We start from the raw sequence: 16,818 nt of genomic DNA, 5'->3' as shown, positions 1-16,818 counted from the left end.
TGGTATTGACTCTCCTATTCTGCATAATATTATCCAAAGATGTTCTGAGCTAGGTTTATCATTTGCTGTGTGCTAACGACGGGCATCCTTTCTTTATATGTGTGTACTTTGTTTTTAAGAGAGTTCACTTTTAAGGACTCAGTGTGCTTTGTACAATATTGCGATTCTTCCTGGTAGTTAGACTGTTATGTGTCTGCAAACAACACATACAGGTAGTTTTGCTAACATGCGTATTTCGTTAAGGTGAATTGGCTGTAACATGATTGATGAATGGTGGACGCTGTTTGGATAACGCAAACTTTCTGCTGTACAGGTACAGCGATTTTCTATAGCAATTTCCCTATAATGCGATTTTCTATACCACGAGGTCACACAAGAATGCAACAATCACGTTATCGGAGAACTACCTGTACAGAAACCAGTCGGTTTTTTATTACGTCTGCATCAGAACTTGCAACATTTCATACTGTTGTAATCTTATTTATTTATTCATTCATAAACTGACCCTTGGAGTTAACCAATCCCTGATGAACAATTATAAGACTCTGAATGCTCCACTTTTATTTCTTCATCTCTGTTTGATTTAGAGGCATGAGTGGTTACATCTCTATCTGTTACCAATGGGGTCAGATCAACATGTCATCACTATGAATACATTCTAGTTGCAAAAGCTTAGGAACACCAAAAAGCAAATTCCCATATTACTGTGGCATGTACATTCCGAAAGTTACTTCAATGCACCAAAATTTGGATCATGTCTGCCCCTTTAAGGTCAACTAACATTTTTCCTATGCAGATTCAAAATAATTACCATATTTTGCTGCGGTTCTGTAATGTACGAGAGCTGCTTCACAATGCTGAGGCAGATTAATACCATTAAGGTACCTGTAGCCCTGTTGAAAGAGAACTCATTGCATTTAATACTGTGGTTTAAAAATGATTGGCTATTATGATTCAATGCAACTAAATATTATTTAAATTGTACAAATTAAGCACTTACCAAAATCATATGTGCTACAAAGTTTCCACCCAATGCAGCAAATGTATAATACACCAGCGCCTGAAAAATATTTATAGCAAGATCTCTGCTTAGTACATGCATGTGTTTATAAAATCTAGCCTCAATTCCAGCAAAGTAATTCCATTGCATTTAATATGACATAGTGAGACTCACAATGAATAGGTTAAGGAGACAGCCATTTTGGACTGAGATGAAGGGAAATTTCTTCACTAAGTGGGTTCTGAATCTTTGGAATTCTCTGGCCTGTGGATTTTCAGATGATGACAATATTCACGGGGAGATGAAGAGACTTTTAGACTTTAAGAGAAGCGAGGGATATGTGGATTTAGTAGGAAAGTGAACATGAGTTTAACAGTAAAGCAAGGCTTGAGGGGTGAATAGCCTACTCTTGCTGGTGACCATTTGTTATAATAATAGCCAACTCACAGATATTTGCAGGGACAGTATCACCATGTTTGTCAATGCCATTGTGTCACTTTCCATGATGGACTACAAAATAATTTACAATCCGGTCAGGGATCCAACCCAAATTATGTAACGAATCCACAGGAGCACTATGAACAGGGAAAACTTTTAAGTTTTTAAATCTGATATCTCAAAGTTTTGCAATGATCGATTTAAATAGTGAATTATAAAGTATAAGTTCTGAAACACACGTATTTTCTATACCATTTGCTGTAGTGAGTGAGACAACACCCTAAATCAGCCAGAAGCCAGAAAAAAAGACTTTCTTATAACAAGAATGTTATATCATGCAATACACAATGGATTGGAATATAATTAACCTCCTGTGACAAAATTCACAGACAAGTGAAAACCATATTGCTCTTTCTTCACACTGTTTCCTGCCCAATGACCTATTCCTTCAACATTTTTGGTCTTCCTTATTTTGTGTCTCTCTCTTCACATCCTTTACCCTTATCTCTCCCACTTTCTCTTTCCCCCAAACACTCCTGTAATACTCTTAACCCAATTGTTCCTTTCCCTCTCTTTGTCTTCATCTCTCACTTGCTCCCTGATGCTGTCCTTCCCTGCCTCTCCCCTTGTCTCAATCTCTCCCTCATCTCTCACTGTCATGTCCTTCTCATTGTGATATACGTATCAAGCTATCCAGTTCATTTGTCATTGTCTGTCTTATTCATGCTGTGAGCCTCTGATATTTGAAGTAAAATGTTAGCAGAGTTCACAGTGTTAAAAAGGTTTTCTCTCTGGATGTGATATCTATGTGTATGGGACAAATGTGTTTCTACAAGGGACAACTGTAATTGTACAAGGAACACAAATCGGATTATTGGAAAAAAATACGTATATGCAAAATAGGAGACACTGCCTTCTGAAACTGCTGTACCTGAAGATTTAAAAGAGATTTTTCTTCATTGAACATTCTTTCCATGATGCTTGTTATAGGGTTTTTCTAACTTCAGCTTGTTCTAGGCTCATAGTAGTTCTTGTCCCACAACAGTCTCTATCCCCTCTGTTTCCAAAGCCTCACTGACACTCACACATGATCTTTACTGATGTACTCAATACCTATCTTACCATTTTTATAGCCTTTGAAATTTAGATATCAAGTCATTAAAAGAAACATCACACACATTGACAAGCAAGTAAATTGTCAACCTGGGGGGAAGAATGGCATCAGGGCTGGAGGAGGAGGAAGCAATGGATAGCAGTAAGAATGTGAAAGCAAAGTGGTACTTAGTGTCATGATTTGGAAAAGGATGAAAATAAGCCTGTTCTAGTGGGATTGAAATCCTGGGCCAGGGAGGATTTTGTGGATGGCTAGGTCTTGTGAGCACTCAAGGGGTGGTTTAGACTGAAACATGTTTGTATTTGTAAAGTGCATTTGCAAGCTTTGGAATCATAGGATGATGCATTAGAAGAAACTGGTGATGTGAATGAAGGAGGAGGAAGGGGAGGATTATGGAAGAAGTCTGGAGTTCAGGAAGTCTCAGGAGAGCGGGACACAAACCTGAAACCTGTGAAGTGTGCTACGGTGTTGAGCATGTGGGTTAAATACTGGGGTTAGGGGTGAGGGGCAATATGAGCCTGAAGTACTGAAGGGAAAGTTGAAAGAGCCTGATGTCCTGGCCAATATTTATTAACCAACAATATCAACAAACATCCAAAACTAGAATATCTGGTCATTTACACATTGCTGTTTATGGAAGTTGTCATGTGCAAATTGGCTACTACAGCTCCTATATTAAAACATTGAAAACACTTCAAGTGTACTTATTCTCTGTGAAGCGTTTTGAGGTATCCTGTGAAGACCCTGTGGCTGTGAGGATGCCTTTTCCAATAATCTCAACTTTTGATCAATAACTACTTTTTAAATGCAAATCATACATATTACTCAGGCTTCTCCTCCCAAAACAACTGCTGTTATTTCCAACCCCTGCACTAAAAATAGAAAGTAGCAGGATGAGCAAAGGCTGATATGGCTGACATGTTGAATCTTGTTGGGCAAATAAATATTAGAAGCAATATCTGAATGAAATGCAATATTCCCAACTCATTTATCATGCTGAATATTTGCTTTTAATACAGTGAATAATGTCTTGCAACATCATGTGTCAGTGACCTCATTAGCAGTTGAATGATTTAGTATTCTTTCTGATCTAATTATTCTTAAAGTTACACCATCTACATTTTTTTTACCTTAGGTTGGTTAAATCCCACACCGATACCAGTGGCATGCATGAATCCTAATGCCTAACAAAAGCCCAAAAAGAAAACACTTGTTTAAAGTCTTCAAAATTATTCACAGAACTTCAATACATTATTTCAACTTAAGCATTCACAAAGAGTTTGATTTCCAATGTGTTGCTAAATTATGTGTTTAACGTTTTGAAAATAATGTTGTCCATAATCAACAATAAGAAACAGATGACAGACATCTCAGATGTTGATGGAAAAATTAACATATTGAAATATTTCTTCAAAGTATTAATTCACTTTCTTTGAAAAAAGGTTATGTTTTGAACAACCTACTGCATTGCAGTGTGGTGCTGCAGGGCATGGCCTTGGGGTTATGCCCTTCCACACAATGAGTGTCTATTCTTACAGTTTTTGCCTTGGGGCAGCTGCCACAAAGGTCCATTGGGAAAAAGCCTTTCAGACAAAGTACACCCAAGCTGTGAAAAACGCATCAGGCTTCTAATGAGTACGATAAATATTAACAGTAATTGTGAATGTACTGATTGATGTACAGAATGGGAAGAAACTTATTCAACTTGTAGTTTATGTATTGTCAACTTGGATGGTCGTGTATCAAACCTCTCAAATATAATGGGGTATATTTTTGGAAAACAAAATCTGAACTCCTCTAATTCTGACTTCTTCAGCATCACGGATTTTAGTTATTCCATCATTTGGTGACCATGCCTTCAGCTGCTTGGGCCCCAACCTCTGGAATTCCCTCCTGAAGCTCTCCAGCTCTCTCTTCTCCTTTAAGATGTTGCTCAAAACCCAAGTCTTTAATTTGGCCACGTGCCCTTAAATGTCTTTAAGTGGTTAATTTTGCATTTTCTTTTATAATAACCCTACAATGCATCTTGGGGCATTTTACTAAGTTAAACATGCTAAATAAATGCACACTTTTTATTAAACAAAGGTGAATCATTCCCTCATGGGGAGAAAAGATAAAATAAATTTCAAAGGCAACTCAACATTTGCTTGCGCTTTTTGAATACCATCTACGGGGTGGTTTCAGAACATCACTTTTCAACCATTGTTTTTCTTGGCTTGGAATATTTTGCATATATTGATGCTTAATTTTTCAAATGAGGTGGGAACATAATACAACCCAATGATTCACCGAGTTAGATACTGAAAAAGTTGTACATGGGCTGGATCATATTAAATCTTAACCTTAATACTGTCAGGAATATGCTTGTTTTTTTTTGTTTTAAACTAAATCTTTTTAATGGAGCAACGGTGCATGCAGCAACATCCGTTTTCCAAATCAAAATAATTTTCATGAGCAATATGTGATAAAGCGTTCCCCAAGATATTAAGAAAAGATATTTCCTTCAAAAGATAGTTCCGTTTTAGCAGGTCAACACAAATGAGCAACTGTGTTTTATCATATTATTTCCATGTTAATTCCATTTTGAAGGAGCTCACAGTTTGCGCCTTATGAGAGCCATTTTCTGCCAGGGCTTCAAAGAGATCTTTAGCTGCTGTGACATTCTGGGGCAGTTGGTCACCAAATAATAAGGCATAGGCTATTCGCTCCATGGCTTTACTGCTTCCGAAATCAGCTGCTTTCACCAGTAGTTTATAACCTCTACTTAAAAACAGGAAATATAAAGTGTTAGAAGCAGAAAATTCAAACATCTCCTGATATTATTGTATCTAAGTCTACATGAACACTATATGAACAATATTGGAAGCTACATGTTGGAAGAAATAAGAATGCCTGTGGACTGACAATTAGTATAACCAAATCACCATGCAGAAAACTGTCATGAAAAGAAACTTAACTTTTTAAAAAATTGGCTATTAATATAAGCCTTAAATGATATAGAACCAATTGATGATGGTAAGCACTGCTGCCTCACAGCACCAGGGACCCGGGTTTGATTACAGTCTGTGTGGATTTTGCACATTCTCCCTGTGTCTGTGTGAGTTTCCTCTAAGTGCTCTGGTTTCCTCCCGCAGTCTAAAGATGCACAGGTTAGGTGGATTGGCCATGTTAATTTGCCCATAGTGTCCAGGGATGGGTAGGTTAAATGGATTAGCCATGGGAAATGCTGGATTACAGAGATAGGATGGGGGGGGGGGGGGGTCTGAGTGGGATGCTCTTCCGAGGTTCAGTGCAGACCCAATGGACCGAATGGCCTGCTTCCACAGTGTAGGGTTCTATTCTATGACAGCATATGGCACTGCATTCGTGAAATTTGAGCTGAGTGAATTCTCCTTTCATGGATATCAAATATAAGGAAAACTGAACCCGTGACCTTACTATTCAGATGCCAGGGAATCCTGCACCTTCACAGGCCACTCCAATCCTCTGCAGTAAATGTAGCAGAGACTACTATTCCAAAGTGGGGCTTCTGAGCCACATCAGATAATGCTTAACACAGAGTTTATGTCTTGATGCAAACCATTACTTCATGAGACAGAAAGCTGTCAATGATCAATGAATTGCATACACATGAGGAGTCAAGACCAAATGTTGTCTTCTGCAGAAGTAGGGTGATTAAGAGGAGGATAATTGGACCAGGTTGCACAGTTGTACCAGTTCCCATTTAAAAGTTGTACAAGCTGTCCTTATTTTTCTGACATTATTCTGCGATCTTTTTTATTAATTATCAGCTGGCAGAAAGATGGCAAATTAGAAAAGAGAGAAGTATGGTTGGTTGGAAAACAACAAACAGCTTTGATGCAGTGCAGATGAGACATAAAACTGATGGGCTGCTGTAAAATGACAGAATGCATTTCAAGGTTATTTAGGCAGTCTACTTTATAATGTGGACACAGGAATTTGTTTTGGGTAAAAGCTGACAAAAAATTGTGTTCAGAAACATGGCAGGAGGGGAAGTAAAGTCTTGTAGGCTGTATGCAGGCGTTTAAAGATGTAAGATTTTTTAAAAACTCATTTCAGGTTTGCGTCTAAGTATGGTTACCAGACAGACATGGTACAGGTACACTTTCTCAAGCCATGCCAGCAAAAAAACACTGGTATTATCTGAAAACTGGATAGTTTTTAATTGATCTTTTCTCATTTTAGATTGGTGCACTAATGAACTGGGGGAGGCATGGAAGAGTTATTAAATCCATCGTTTGTGAAGTGACTTAATATCAGTAACAACATGAACATTGACCTAAAGTATTTTGCAATTGTATTAGTTAGTTTTCTGTTGTGTTTCCTATTCACTAGATTAAGTGTTCAAATGTTTTTCTGAAAATTCCAGACAGTTCCAAAATCCAGCAAAATCCAAATCTGAGGCTGCCAGATTTGAGAGAATGTCCCGGTACAGTCATGCAAATACGTTGGGCTTTAACTTTCATATTTTATGATATCAAAACCTCCAAACTGAGTACAGCATTGCAATATTTCTTAATTAATATATTACATCTACCCAGCTATTATTTTATATTTCTTAAATCCACAGAAAGTTAACCAATGTAAAATGTTTTGTCAGTCAGTGGTTTATCTGTCTTTATCAACAATATGTCAAAAAAAACATTAAACTTAATATTAATAAAATAATTGGAAATGTTTGCTGGAATTTAATTTCTTGAGTGAAGTTGTTGCTGGCCTCCCAATTAGCTTATGGTGAAGTATATAGAAAATAAGGTACTGCCACAAAATTACTTAAGATCAAGAATGTTTGCCTAGGAGATTTAGAAGTTAATTTAGAAAACTATTTTGAAAAACAATACAGAGACGATCTAGATGTGTAAATGTTAATGGATATGTTGATCAATGCATGCTAATAAGGGTTATTTTATATTACAAAATATTGAAACATGTTAAAACAAAAAATAAAACTAACACAAAAAGAACAAATATTGCTATTTGTTTTATAAATTAGCAATTACTTCCAGATTTAACTCAAAAATTCTAAATTAATTTTTAAAAAATGACTCACAACAGGCATGACAAAAATGCAATTTTACTGTCAGACCCAGTGAAGTGTGATTTTGGTAAGGTTACAGATGGCATTGCCTTTTAGGAGGTCCAGAATTCAGCTCATACTGATTGCAGAGGCTTTAAGCTGTGCTCAATGAGGCACTAGAATTTCAACAACACTGACAGTTCTCCCATGCCAGTGGCCAGAGATTGCTTGAAGTGTGCCCTGATTGCCATGGTAACTTGGCTGGTGACTGTGCACTCACCAGCAACTCTTCAGATCTCTCTCAACAGCTCATTCCAACACCTGCAAACTCTACCACCTAGAACAGTAAGGCCAACAGATGTGTGGGAACACCATTACCTGCAAGTTCCCCTCCAAGCCATGTTCACCAACCTGAAGTGGAAATATATTGCCATTCCTTTGAATTCCTGGAACTTGCTATTTAACAGCACGGTCGGTGTCCCTACACCACATGAACCACCAGTGGTTCAAGAAGCGGGTGCACTAACATCTTCTCAAAGGCAATTAGGGATGGGTACCAAATGTTGGCCTTGCAAGCAATACTCAAGTACCATGGAAATAATTTTTTATTTAACTTTGGTCATCAGAGTTGCACAAGAAAAGGATGAAAACTAGAATTTCTACATCTTTGTTTGCTGCACACACAGAAGTTAATCAATAGGAGATGTAACACCCCAGTCTGTTTAAAAAATTACAACACCGATAGAGTGGAACTAAGTTCTTAAATCTCAGAAAGCCTGGCAAGGACATTTTTGAAAAACATTCTCGCAGTGGAGTGCATAAATTTTGCAGAGTTAAGTCATTTTTATATATTTGATATGCTATGCATGTAATTTTAGGTGTATGTAATAGAACCTGCATAGAAATAAAATAACATAACAATTCATTGAAGAAAACTGCTCAAACAAATTCATTGGTTAATTTTAAACAATTACTGGTTTGGAAATAGTCGTTTCAAAGAACAGTTTGTCATTTTTCAGGTATGTATTTCCAAAAGCAGCGTCAAAGTGGAAACAAAATTGAAAAGAAACATTAGCGCCAGAATGAAGAAGCTATGTGCAAGCACATGATTGAATTAAGGGAACAAAAACAAAGTTGCTGGAGAAGATCAGCAGGTCTGGCAGCATCTGTGAAGGAAAAAACAGAGTTGACGTTTTGGGTCCGGTGACCCTTCCTCAGAACAGCAACTTTGTTTTTGTTCCTGATTTACATCATCTGCAGTTCTTTCGGTTTTTGTTGAATTAAAGGAAACTGGCTTACATTTGAACTAACAAACAAAGACATAGCAACTTCAAGACTGGTGTGTCAGGGTTAGGGATCATAAAGCTTGACTGTGCACATAATAATTTTAGCAAACCAAGTATTATTCTACACTTTAAAGTAGCATGACAGACAGACTCTTCAGAGCTTTTGTGTTGTTCCACAAGCAGGATAAAGGAATATAAAGGGAAAAAATTGATATCATCATTTAGTAGTGAAGTATTCACTTTGCGTTGATCTGGTGCTTAGTGTGGATAATGTTTCTGTAAAATGAGTGGTTCACATGAATAATGATTGGATATTAGAACACACATCAGCAGAAATTTAAAAGGTTACAGAAAGTTCATGGCTGTCATTACAGAAAAATGCTTGGTAAAGTGGCATTGTCAAAGAGGGGAAATGTAATGGTTTATTCAGAAACACACCATTTAAAGTTCAGGGATTATTTACTGGAGGCGATTCCAGAAGATTATGCCAGGAAGTTCAAGGCTGTAAATTGGATGCCCAAATGAGACAATTAGTGTGTGGCATTTTGAGTGCCAGGGCCTCACTAGATGTATGATACATTAATTCAATGCCCCAAACTAATTGAGTGATAAATCAGAAATCAGCTTTCACCTGAATCTTCATGGTTGCAGTTAAGTGAATGACTAAGCTGAGATGGAAGGGAAATTGAATGTTACAGACACAATTGGGTGAAACACAAGGGAACGACTGGACTGTCTGACAAAGTTTCAAAGATATTGTTATGAACACCATGTGCTGTCATGAGCCAGGAGACCAACAGATGTGTTCTGAGCCTTGCTGAGTCTCTGCTAATCTTAGGGAGCAATCTTAAAATGTGCTTTCTTGACTTGCCTTTCGGTTGGATTGCATAACCTTAGAGCATGGAAACAGACCCTTCAGTTCAGCTGGTCTGTGCCGAGCAGATATCACAAACTGATTTAGTTCCATTTGCCAGCATTTAGCCTATATCCCTCTAAACCCTTCCTATACATATACCCATGTGCCTGTTACACGTTGTAATTGTACCAGCCTCCACCACTTCCTCTGGCAGCTCATTCCATATACACACCACTTTGCATGAAAATGTTGCCCCTTGAGTCCCTTTTAAATCTTTCCTCTCTCACCCTTAAACCTATGGCCTCTCGTTTTGGATTCCCCTACCCTGGGGGAAAGACCTTGGCTAATCACCGTATCCATGCCCTTCATGATTTTATAAACCACTATAAGCTCATCTGTCAGCTTCTGACGTTCCGGGGAAAATAGCCCTATTCAGCCTCTCCCTATAGCTCAAACCCTCTAACCCTGGCAACATCCTCGTAAATCTTTTCTGAACCCTTTCAAGTTTCACAACATCAACCTTCTTTGTCTACCTCCTGTTCCATTTCACTTTTAAGACGGAGATACAGGGAAATTCTCTCTCTCTCAGAGGGTTATTATTCTGTGCAATTTTCTTCCTAGAAATCAATGGAGGCCGGGTGATTGGATTTATTCGAGGGAGAATAAATAGATTTTTGATCAACAAGGGAGTCAACGGTTATGAGGCACAGGAAAGTTGGGTTGAGACAACAATCAGATCAGACATGCTTTTACTGAATATTGGAGCAGGCTGCAAGGGCCGAATGACCACAAAAAGTTGGTGTGCAAATGATTAAGAAGGCAAATGGAATATTGTCCTTAATTGCTAGAGGGATGAAGTTTAAAAACAGGGAGGCTATGCTGCAGCTATACAGGGTGCTGGTAAAACCACACCTGGAGTACTGCGTACAGTTTTGGTTTCCTTACTCGAGGAAGGATGTATTGGCCCTGGAGCGGGTGGAGAGGAGGTTCACCAGGTTGATTCTGGAGTTGAGAAGGTTGGCTTATGAGGAGACATTGGGTAGGCTGGGACTATGCTCATAGGAATTTAGAAGAATGGGATGGGGGATCTTATAGAAACATATACAATTATGAAGGGAATAATAAGATAGAAGCAGGGAGGTTGTTTCCACTGAAGGGTGGAACTAGAACTAAGGGTCATTGCCTCAAAATAAGTGGGAGCAGATTTAGGACTGAGATGAGGAAGAGCTTCTTCACCCAAAGGTTGTGAATCAGCTGAATTCCCTGCTCAGTGTGAAGCAGTTGAAGCTACCTTTTTGAATGTTTTTAAAGTCAGAAGTCAAACGACACCAGGTTGTAGTCCAACGGGTTTATTTGAAATCACGAGCTTTTGGAGCATAGCCCCTTCAACAGGTGAAGTGAGAGAGAAGCACACAGACACAGAATTTATGGGCAGAGAGGTCAAGGATAAAGAGATCAAAAGATCATACAAATGGTGTGAGTGGAGTGTCGAATAATAAGTCTCTGCAGGTGATCAAAAGCGTTAGAAAGTGTGAGTAAAAAATGTCAACAGCTGACTAACAAACAAAGGGATGACCTATAATCCAATTAAACGAGGCAGAGAGATAATTACAAAAGAACAAAACTAAGGTGGTGCTGGAGACAAACCAAGTGACTGGAGTAACATGATAGGTATAAGAGTTACATGACAAGGGTCTAACCAAAGTAATAAGTAATACAAAACTGTACAAACTAATTAAGGTCGAGAGATCATAATAATTTATCCATTGATGGTGTCAAAATAGGACAGTAAGGAAGATTTTACAGATACAGTGTGGTGGGGTCACATGTAGTGCGTCATGAACCCAAGATCATGGTTGAGGCCCTCTTCATGGGTACGGAACTTGGCTACGACAATGGATGAATGGGCACCGTGCAACATTCAACAGATAGGAATGTTTCCTCCCAGTCGTTTGTTATTCAGCTGTTGACACTTTTCTCAGACTGTTTAACACTTTTGATCACCTGCAGAGACTTATTATTCGACACTCCACTCACACCATTTGTATGATCTTTTGATCTCTCTGCCCTTGATCTCTCTGCCCATAAATTCTGTGTCTGTGTGCTTCTCACTTCACCTGACAAGGGGGCTACACTCTGAAAGCTTGTGATTTCAAACAAACCATTGGACTATAACCTGGTGTCATGTGACTTCTGACTTTGTCCACCCCAGTCCAATACCGCACCTCACAGAATGTTTTTAAGGCAAAAATGGATAGATTTTTGAACAGTAAAGAAATTAAGGGTTATAGTGCACAGTTGGGTGATTGGAGCTGAGTCCATGAAAAGATAAGCCATGATCTTATTGAATGGCGGAGCAGGCTCGATGGGCCAGATGGTCTATTCCTGCTCCTATTTCTTATGTTCTTATGCTCCTAAGTCCTATGTTTCCCCAACTCCTTATGATAAGACCATAAGATATAGGAGCAGAAGTAGACTATTCAACCCACTGAGTCTGTGCTCTACCATGCAACGAGAACATGAGTGATCTGATAATCCTCAACCCCACCTTTCTGCCTTTATCCCATAACCCTTCACTCCGTTTATGATTCAAAATCTGACTATCTCAGCCTTAAATAAATTTAATGACCCAGCCTCAACAGACCTCCGTGGTAAATTTCTAAGATTCACCTCCCTCTGAAAGGAGAAATTCCTCCTCACCTCTGCCTTAAATGTGCAAACTCTTATTCTGAGATTACACCCTCTGGTCCTAGACTCTCCCATAACAGGAAACAACATTTCTGCATCCACCCTGTCAAATCCCTTAAGAATCTCATATGTTTCAACAAGATATCCTCTCATTCTTCTATATCCCAATGTATTCAACCAATCCTCCTCAAAGGAAAGTCCCCCCATACCTGGTATCAGCCTAGTGAACCTTTTCTGGATTGCCTCCACTGCTAGTCTATCAATAATAGACAACAGGACCAATACTGTTCACAGTATTCCAGCTGTGGCCTGACCAGTGTCTTGCATAGTTTTAGCAAAACCACCGTACTTTTGAACTCCATTCCCTATGAACTTACAAAAGCTGTCACTCTTAAGTAAATGGAGAGTTGGGGGTATTTCAATATGTTAATAGGTTCTATGCAGGTTGCCCTGCAAGGTCCAAAGATGAGCAGGTTAGCTGGATTGGCCATGGTAAATTGCCCATAGTGTCCAGGAATGTGCAGGCTAGGTGGATTAGCTGTGGGAAATGCAGGGTTACAGGGATGGGATAGGGGTGTGGGTCTGGGTGGGATGCTCTTTGGAGTGTCGGTGTGGACTCAATGAGCCAAATGGCCTGCTTCTGCACTGCAGGGCTTCCAAGATTTATTGCTAGTCACCTAGCTAATTTGAAGTTACCATAACTGCATGATGGTGATAACATTTTAAGAAAGTATCAGATAATACAACGTTATTATTCTTTCCAACTTGTGTTTGAAGGTAACTGTAAGCACACCAAGTGAAATGATTTAATAGCCAGTTGAAATAAATAGCATAAGGGTCAGCATAATTTAACCTTAACTGTGAGGTTTATTCAAAGAAGTTGGAAGAATGGCTTCCACGTGCTGTTAAACTTACAGAAATAAATTGAGATAACAAGGTGTAGAGCTGGATGAACACAGCAGGCCAAGCAGCATCAGAGGAGCAGGAAGGCTTACATTTCGGGCCTAGACCCTTCTTCATTTTCATCCAGCTCTACACCTTGTTATCTCAGATTCTCCAGCATCTGCAGTTCCTACTATCTCAGAAATAAATTGAGGTTGCTTTTTGGAGATCATGCTTCCCTCAGCCTCCTGTCCTGTGCCAGCCAGTCCTGGTGAGATCTCAGGCTTACCTGGAGGTCTGGGTCGACAGGTGAAATCCTCCTCAATGCAGTACCGGCACTGGTTACCCACTTCCAGGGGGTATTGTCGGCTTCCAATTGGCTGGCAGCTTGTTGACATAGGATTCCCTCCTGGACAGGGGTGGAAAACCTGCCTCATAATAATTAAAGGCCCTTCAGTTGAAAGGTTAAAGTGGAGTCAGTTGACCAAATTGAGGGAAGAGGCTTAACCGTCAACATTTTGGCAGAAATTACTCTCTGCTGGTATTCATCTCCTGTTCATTCAGATTACGTCAATTCATTAAATTCAGGGTCCTTTTATCCATGTTTGACATGAAGAAAGGTTTATCACCAAAATGTGGGGCTAGTAATGCAATCTGAACAATATGTGTTAGTGCAATACTTGCAGTCGGGCAGGCTTCATCAGAAAATGCTATCCACATAGTTTCCTAATAATCTGGATGTCTTTCTCATGACTAGACGCCTATTCTATAATAAGGAGAACACTTTCCCAAAGCAGGCAGCAATATGGTGAGGGTCAACAGAGCGCTGAGTAAGGATACTCAGACCAGGCAAGCAGAACACCGTTCAGGGATGCTTGAGCTTTTTATCAGTTTATCCTAGACTGACAGTCTGCCTGAAAAAGGGCTGTGTGTGGCTGGACGGCTGCTCTGTATCACAGTCAAGGACAGTGTTTTGCTGCATGACTTTCCGTAAACCCAGTGTGCTAAATCACCCAAATCAGCCCATCTACGATCTTCACTGCCCAACTTTTGAACAAGAGCTGACAGCTTCAGATTGTCGTAGACAAGGTCAGTTCACAGACTTGAAGAAAAAAAGTTGAAAAGAGATCATACTACATAAATCTGGAAATTTTAGCCCGTTTATTGGGTAAAGAAGATAAGGACTTTTCTTTATTGTCATATCGTACCTCACATGGGAATAGTTAACACTTATAAGCTTCACAGTTTATTAAAAAATGTACAATGTTGCTATCTGCTATAATTGAGCACAAAATTCAAGCACTACTCGTATTTCATTTATTCATACTCACTCTTTCCTCAGTCTCTTATCTCTAGACCGTTTCAGGATTTTGGTACCATTCTGATAGAATTCTTCCATTTCCTGTTCTTGCCTGCTTTTCACCGTTTCTTGCTGATCTGTTATGTCCAAGATGTTACAGATGTTTAACATTGAAAATGCTCAGGCAACCACTTTAATATTTTGTGCACATTGAGCATTAAGTGATGTGCAGATTTAACAATAATTCTTTGCCTTTTGACAGTGCTCCTATAATGATTTCTAACTTAGAACTCCAATAAATATTTAAAGTCATTGTTTCAGCACCTTTGACCTTACATTCAACTGTTGTGAATTGTGCTTTTATTGTTAATGAGATAACGTCACCAAACCACAAATCAATGTAAGTGGCAGTACATTGTAGACTGAGAAAATGACCATAAAATCAGAAAATGCAGGAAATACTCAGCAGGTCTGGCAGCATCTGTCAAGAGGGAAAGAGATAATGTTTCAGATCTTTAATCTTTCAGATTAACAATCGGAGGTTACTGATGTAAAGGAGTTGGCAAAATCTCTAAACATGATATGAGGAAAAACTTATTTTTAAGTGCATTACGATGTGCTACCCAAGAATGCAGTGAAGGCAAATACAACCCAGGCTTTCAGTAGGGGATTGTATACCACCTGAAAGGAAATGAAAATAAAATGTAGGGGAAAGTACGGGGCTTGGACCACCTGAGTTGCTCTCACAGGGAGCCAGCATGGATATGACAGGCCTGGATAGTCTCCTTCTGTTTGGTAACCATCCTATCCTACAACGTTACGCTTGGAGCACTCGTTAGTCAACAGCAAGTGAAATTAGTAAAGCATTGAGAGTCATTTATTCTTTGTTTTATCACTCTATAAAAATGACATTACAGATTTTGAAAGAGATACAGTTCTGAGAAATATCCAAAAGGTTGAAATGTTAGCATGGTTAAGCTAATCTTGATTGTTTAGGTACCAAAATATAAACTACCTTGGCTTCTTAGACTCTTCCTGCCTTCCTTTCTTATATAGTTTTCTCACCTTGTGAATTCCAATTAGAATCATTATTTGTCTCTTGCAATTTTTTGTCATTTTCCTCATTTTCCTTTACATTGGATGAAGTCTGCCCATTCTGAGCTGTTGCTGACCTGATGGCTTCTTCTGACTCACTGAGAACATGATTTATTTTTAATATCTCCTCCAGTTGTATTTCACCATTTTCATCTTCCATGTCCTGAAACATAGGATTATTTGGGATTGATTCTAACATTGACAAGACTGATTTTGAACATTTTATTTTGTAAAGGAGAGAGAATTCTCATTTTTTCTCTATTTTTCTCTCACCCCATTGCTAAGATTTTGCAGAATGCCGTTCTACAGATACAGCTGTCTGTGAGTGCCTAGGCCTCAGTGTTTACTTCAACTTTAAACGTGTGATGTAAATTAAATTACAATTATACATTGAGTTGAGAACTAATCTAACAGGGCCTTTCAGTTCTGAGCAGTTGCAAGACCACTCTGAGGTATGAATGTATCCTCATAACTTTAACAGAATTTATAAAGCTTTAAATAATAATTTCATAAGAGTGATACTTAATAAAGGCAATGGAATCAGTCAGTTTATTTTGGGACACTTCCTCACGACTTCTGTCTGACTGCATGCTTGTCTCTTGCTCTTTTCTGGCTGACTGAAGTTTATCTTACTTCAAAAATGAATCTTCCTTCTTCCTAGCTTCTTCTTGTTGGGCACCTGGCTGCTAAAATTTACAGCTTACTGACCATGGCTAGTCACCACCTTTATGCAGGCCAGTGGCATCCTTGAGCTCTGGGCTGTTACATGATCAGATTGGTCGTGTGTGACCAATTTCTGGTTAGTTTTTTAAAGGTGATAGTTACTTTAGTGATATTACTTTCTGCTATCTCCTGACTGGGTTCCCTAAAGTATCAGTAACTTTGAGAGGGTTAGTACTGTCTTTTATAGTGTTTTTCTTTGGTCTCCAGAGAGATAGGGATCACATGTTTTAACAAGAATCCTCATTAGCCCATATGACACGATGAGCAGCAATCAAACCTTATTACTATGAGGAATGAACCATACAAAGAAAGCTAAAATATGATTTGTAGAGGAGATAGTAGGAACTGCAGATGCTGGAGAATCTGAGATAACAAGGTGTAGAGCTGGATGAACACAG

General features: G+C 38.9%; 1 protein-coding gene across 1 annotated transcript in view; it reads right to left on the bottom strand.

The window, feature by feature from the left end:
• Positions 1-5,283, bottom strand: part of LOC109934240 (SEL1L2 adaptor subunit of ERAD E3 ligase) — a 29,721-nt gene extending 24,438 nt beyond the window's left edge. Inside the window, exons 1-4 of the mRNA XM_048601159.1 lie at positions 5,150-5,283; positions 3,683-3,736; positions 1,001-1,060; positions 812-893 (exon numbers count right to left, since the gene is read on the bottom strand). Coding sequence (XP_048457116.1) covers positions 812-893; positions 1,001-1,060; positions 3,683-3,736; positions 5,150-5,263 — 310 coding nt within the window. The 5' untranslated portion in view covers positions 5,264-5,283. The remainder of the gene's footprint in view (positions 1-811; positions 894-1,000; positions 1,061-3,682; positions 3,737-5,149) is intronic.
• Between the last annotated feature and the right edge of the window lie 11,535 nt (positions 5,284-16,818).

This window comes from Rhincodon typus, chromosome 9, assembly GCF_021869965.1.
Source record: "Rhincodon typus isolate 14 chromosome 9, sRhiTyp1.1, whole genome shotgun sequence".
Lineage (NCBI taxonomy): Eukaryota > Metazoa > Chordata > Chondrichthyes > Orectolobiformes > Rhincodontidae > Rhincodon > Rhincodon typus.
Note: the sequence above shows the minus strand (reverse complement) of the source record. Positions and strands in the feature narration are given on the sequence as shown.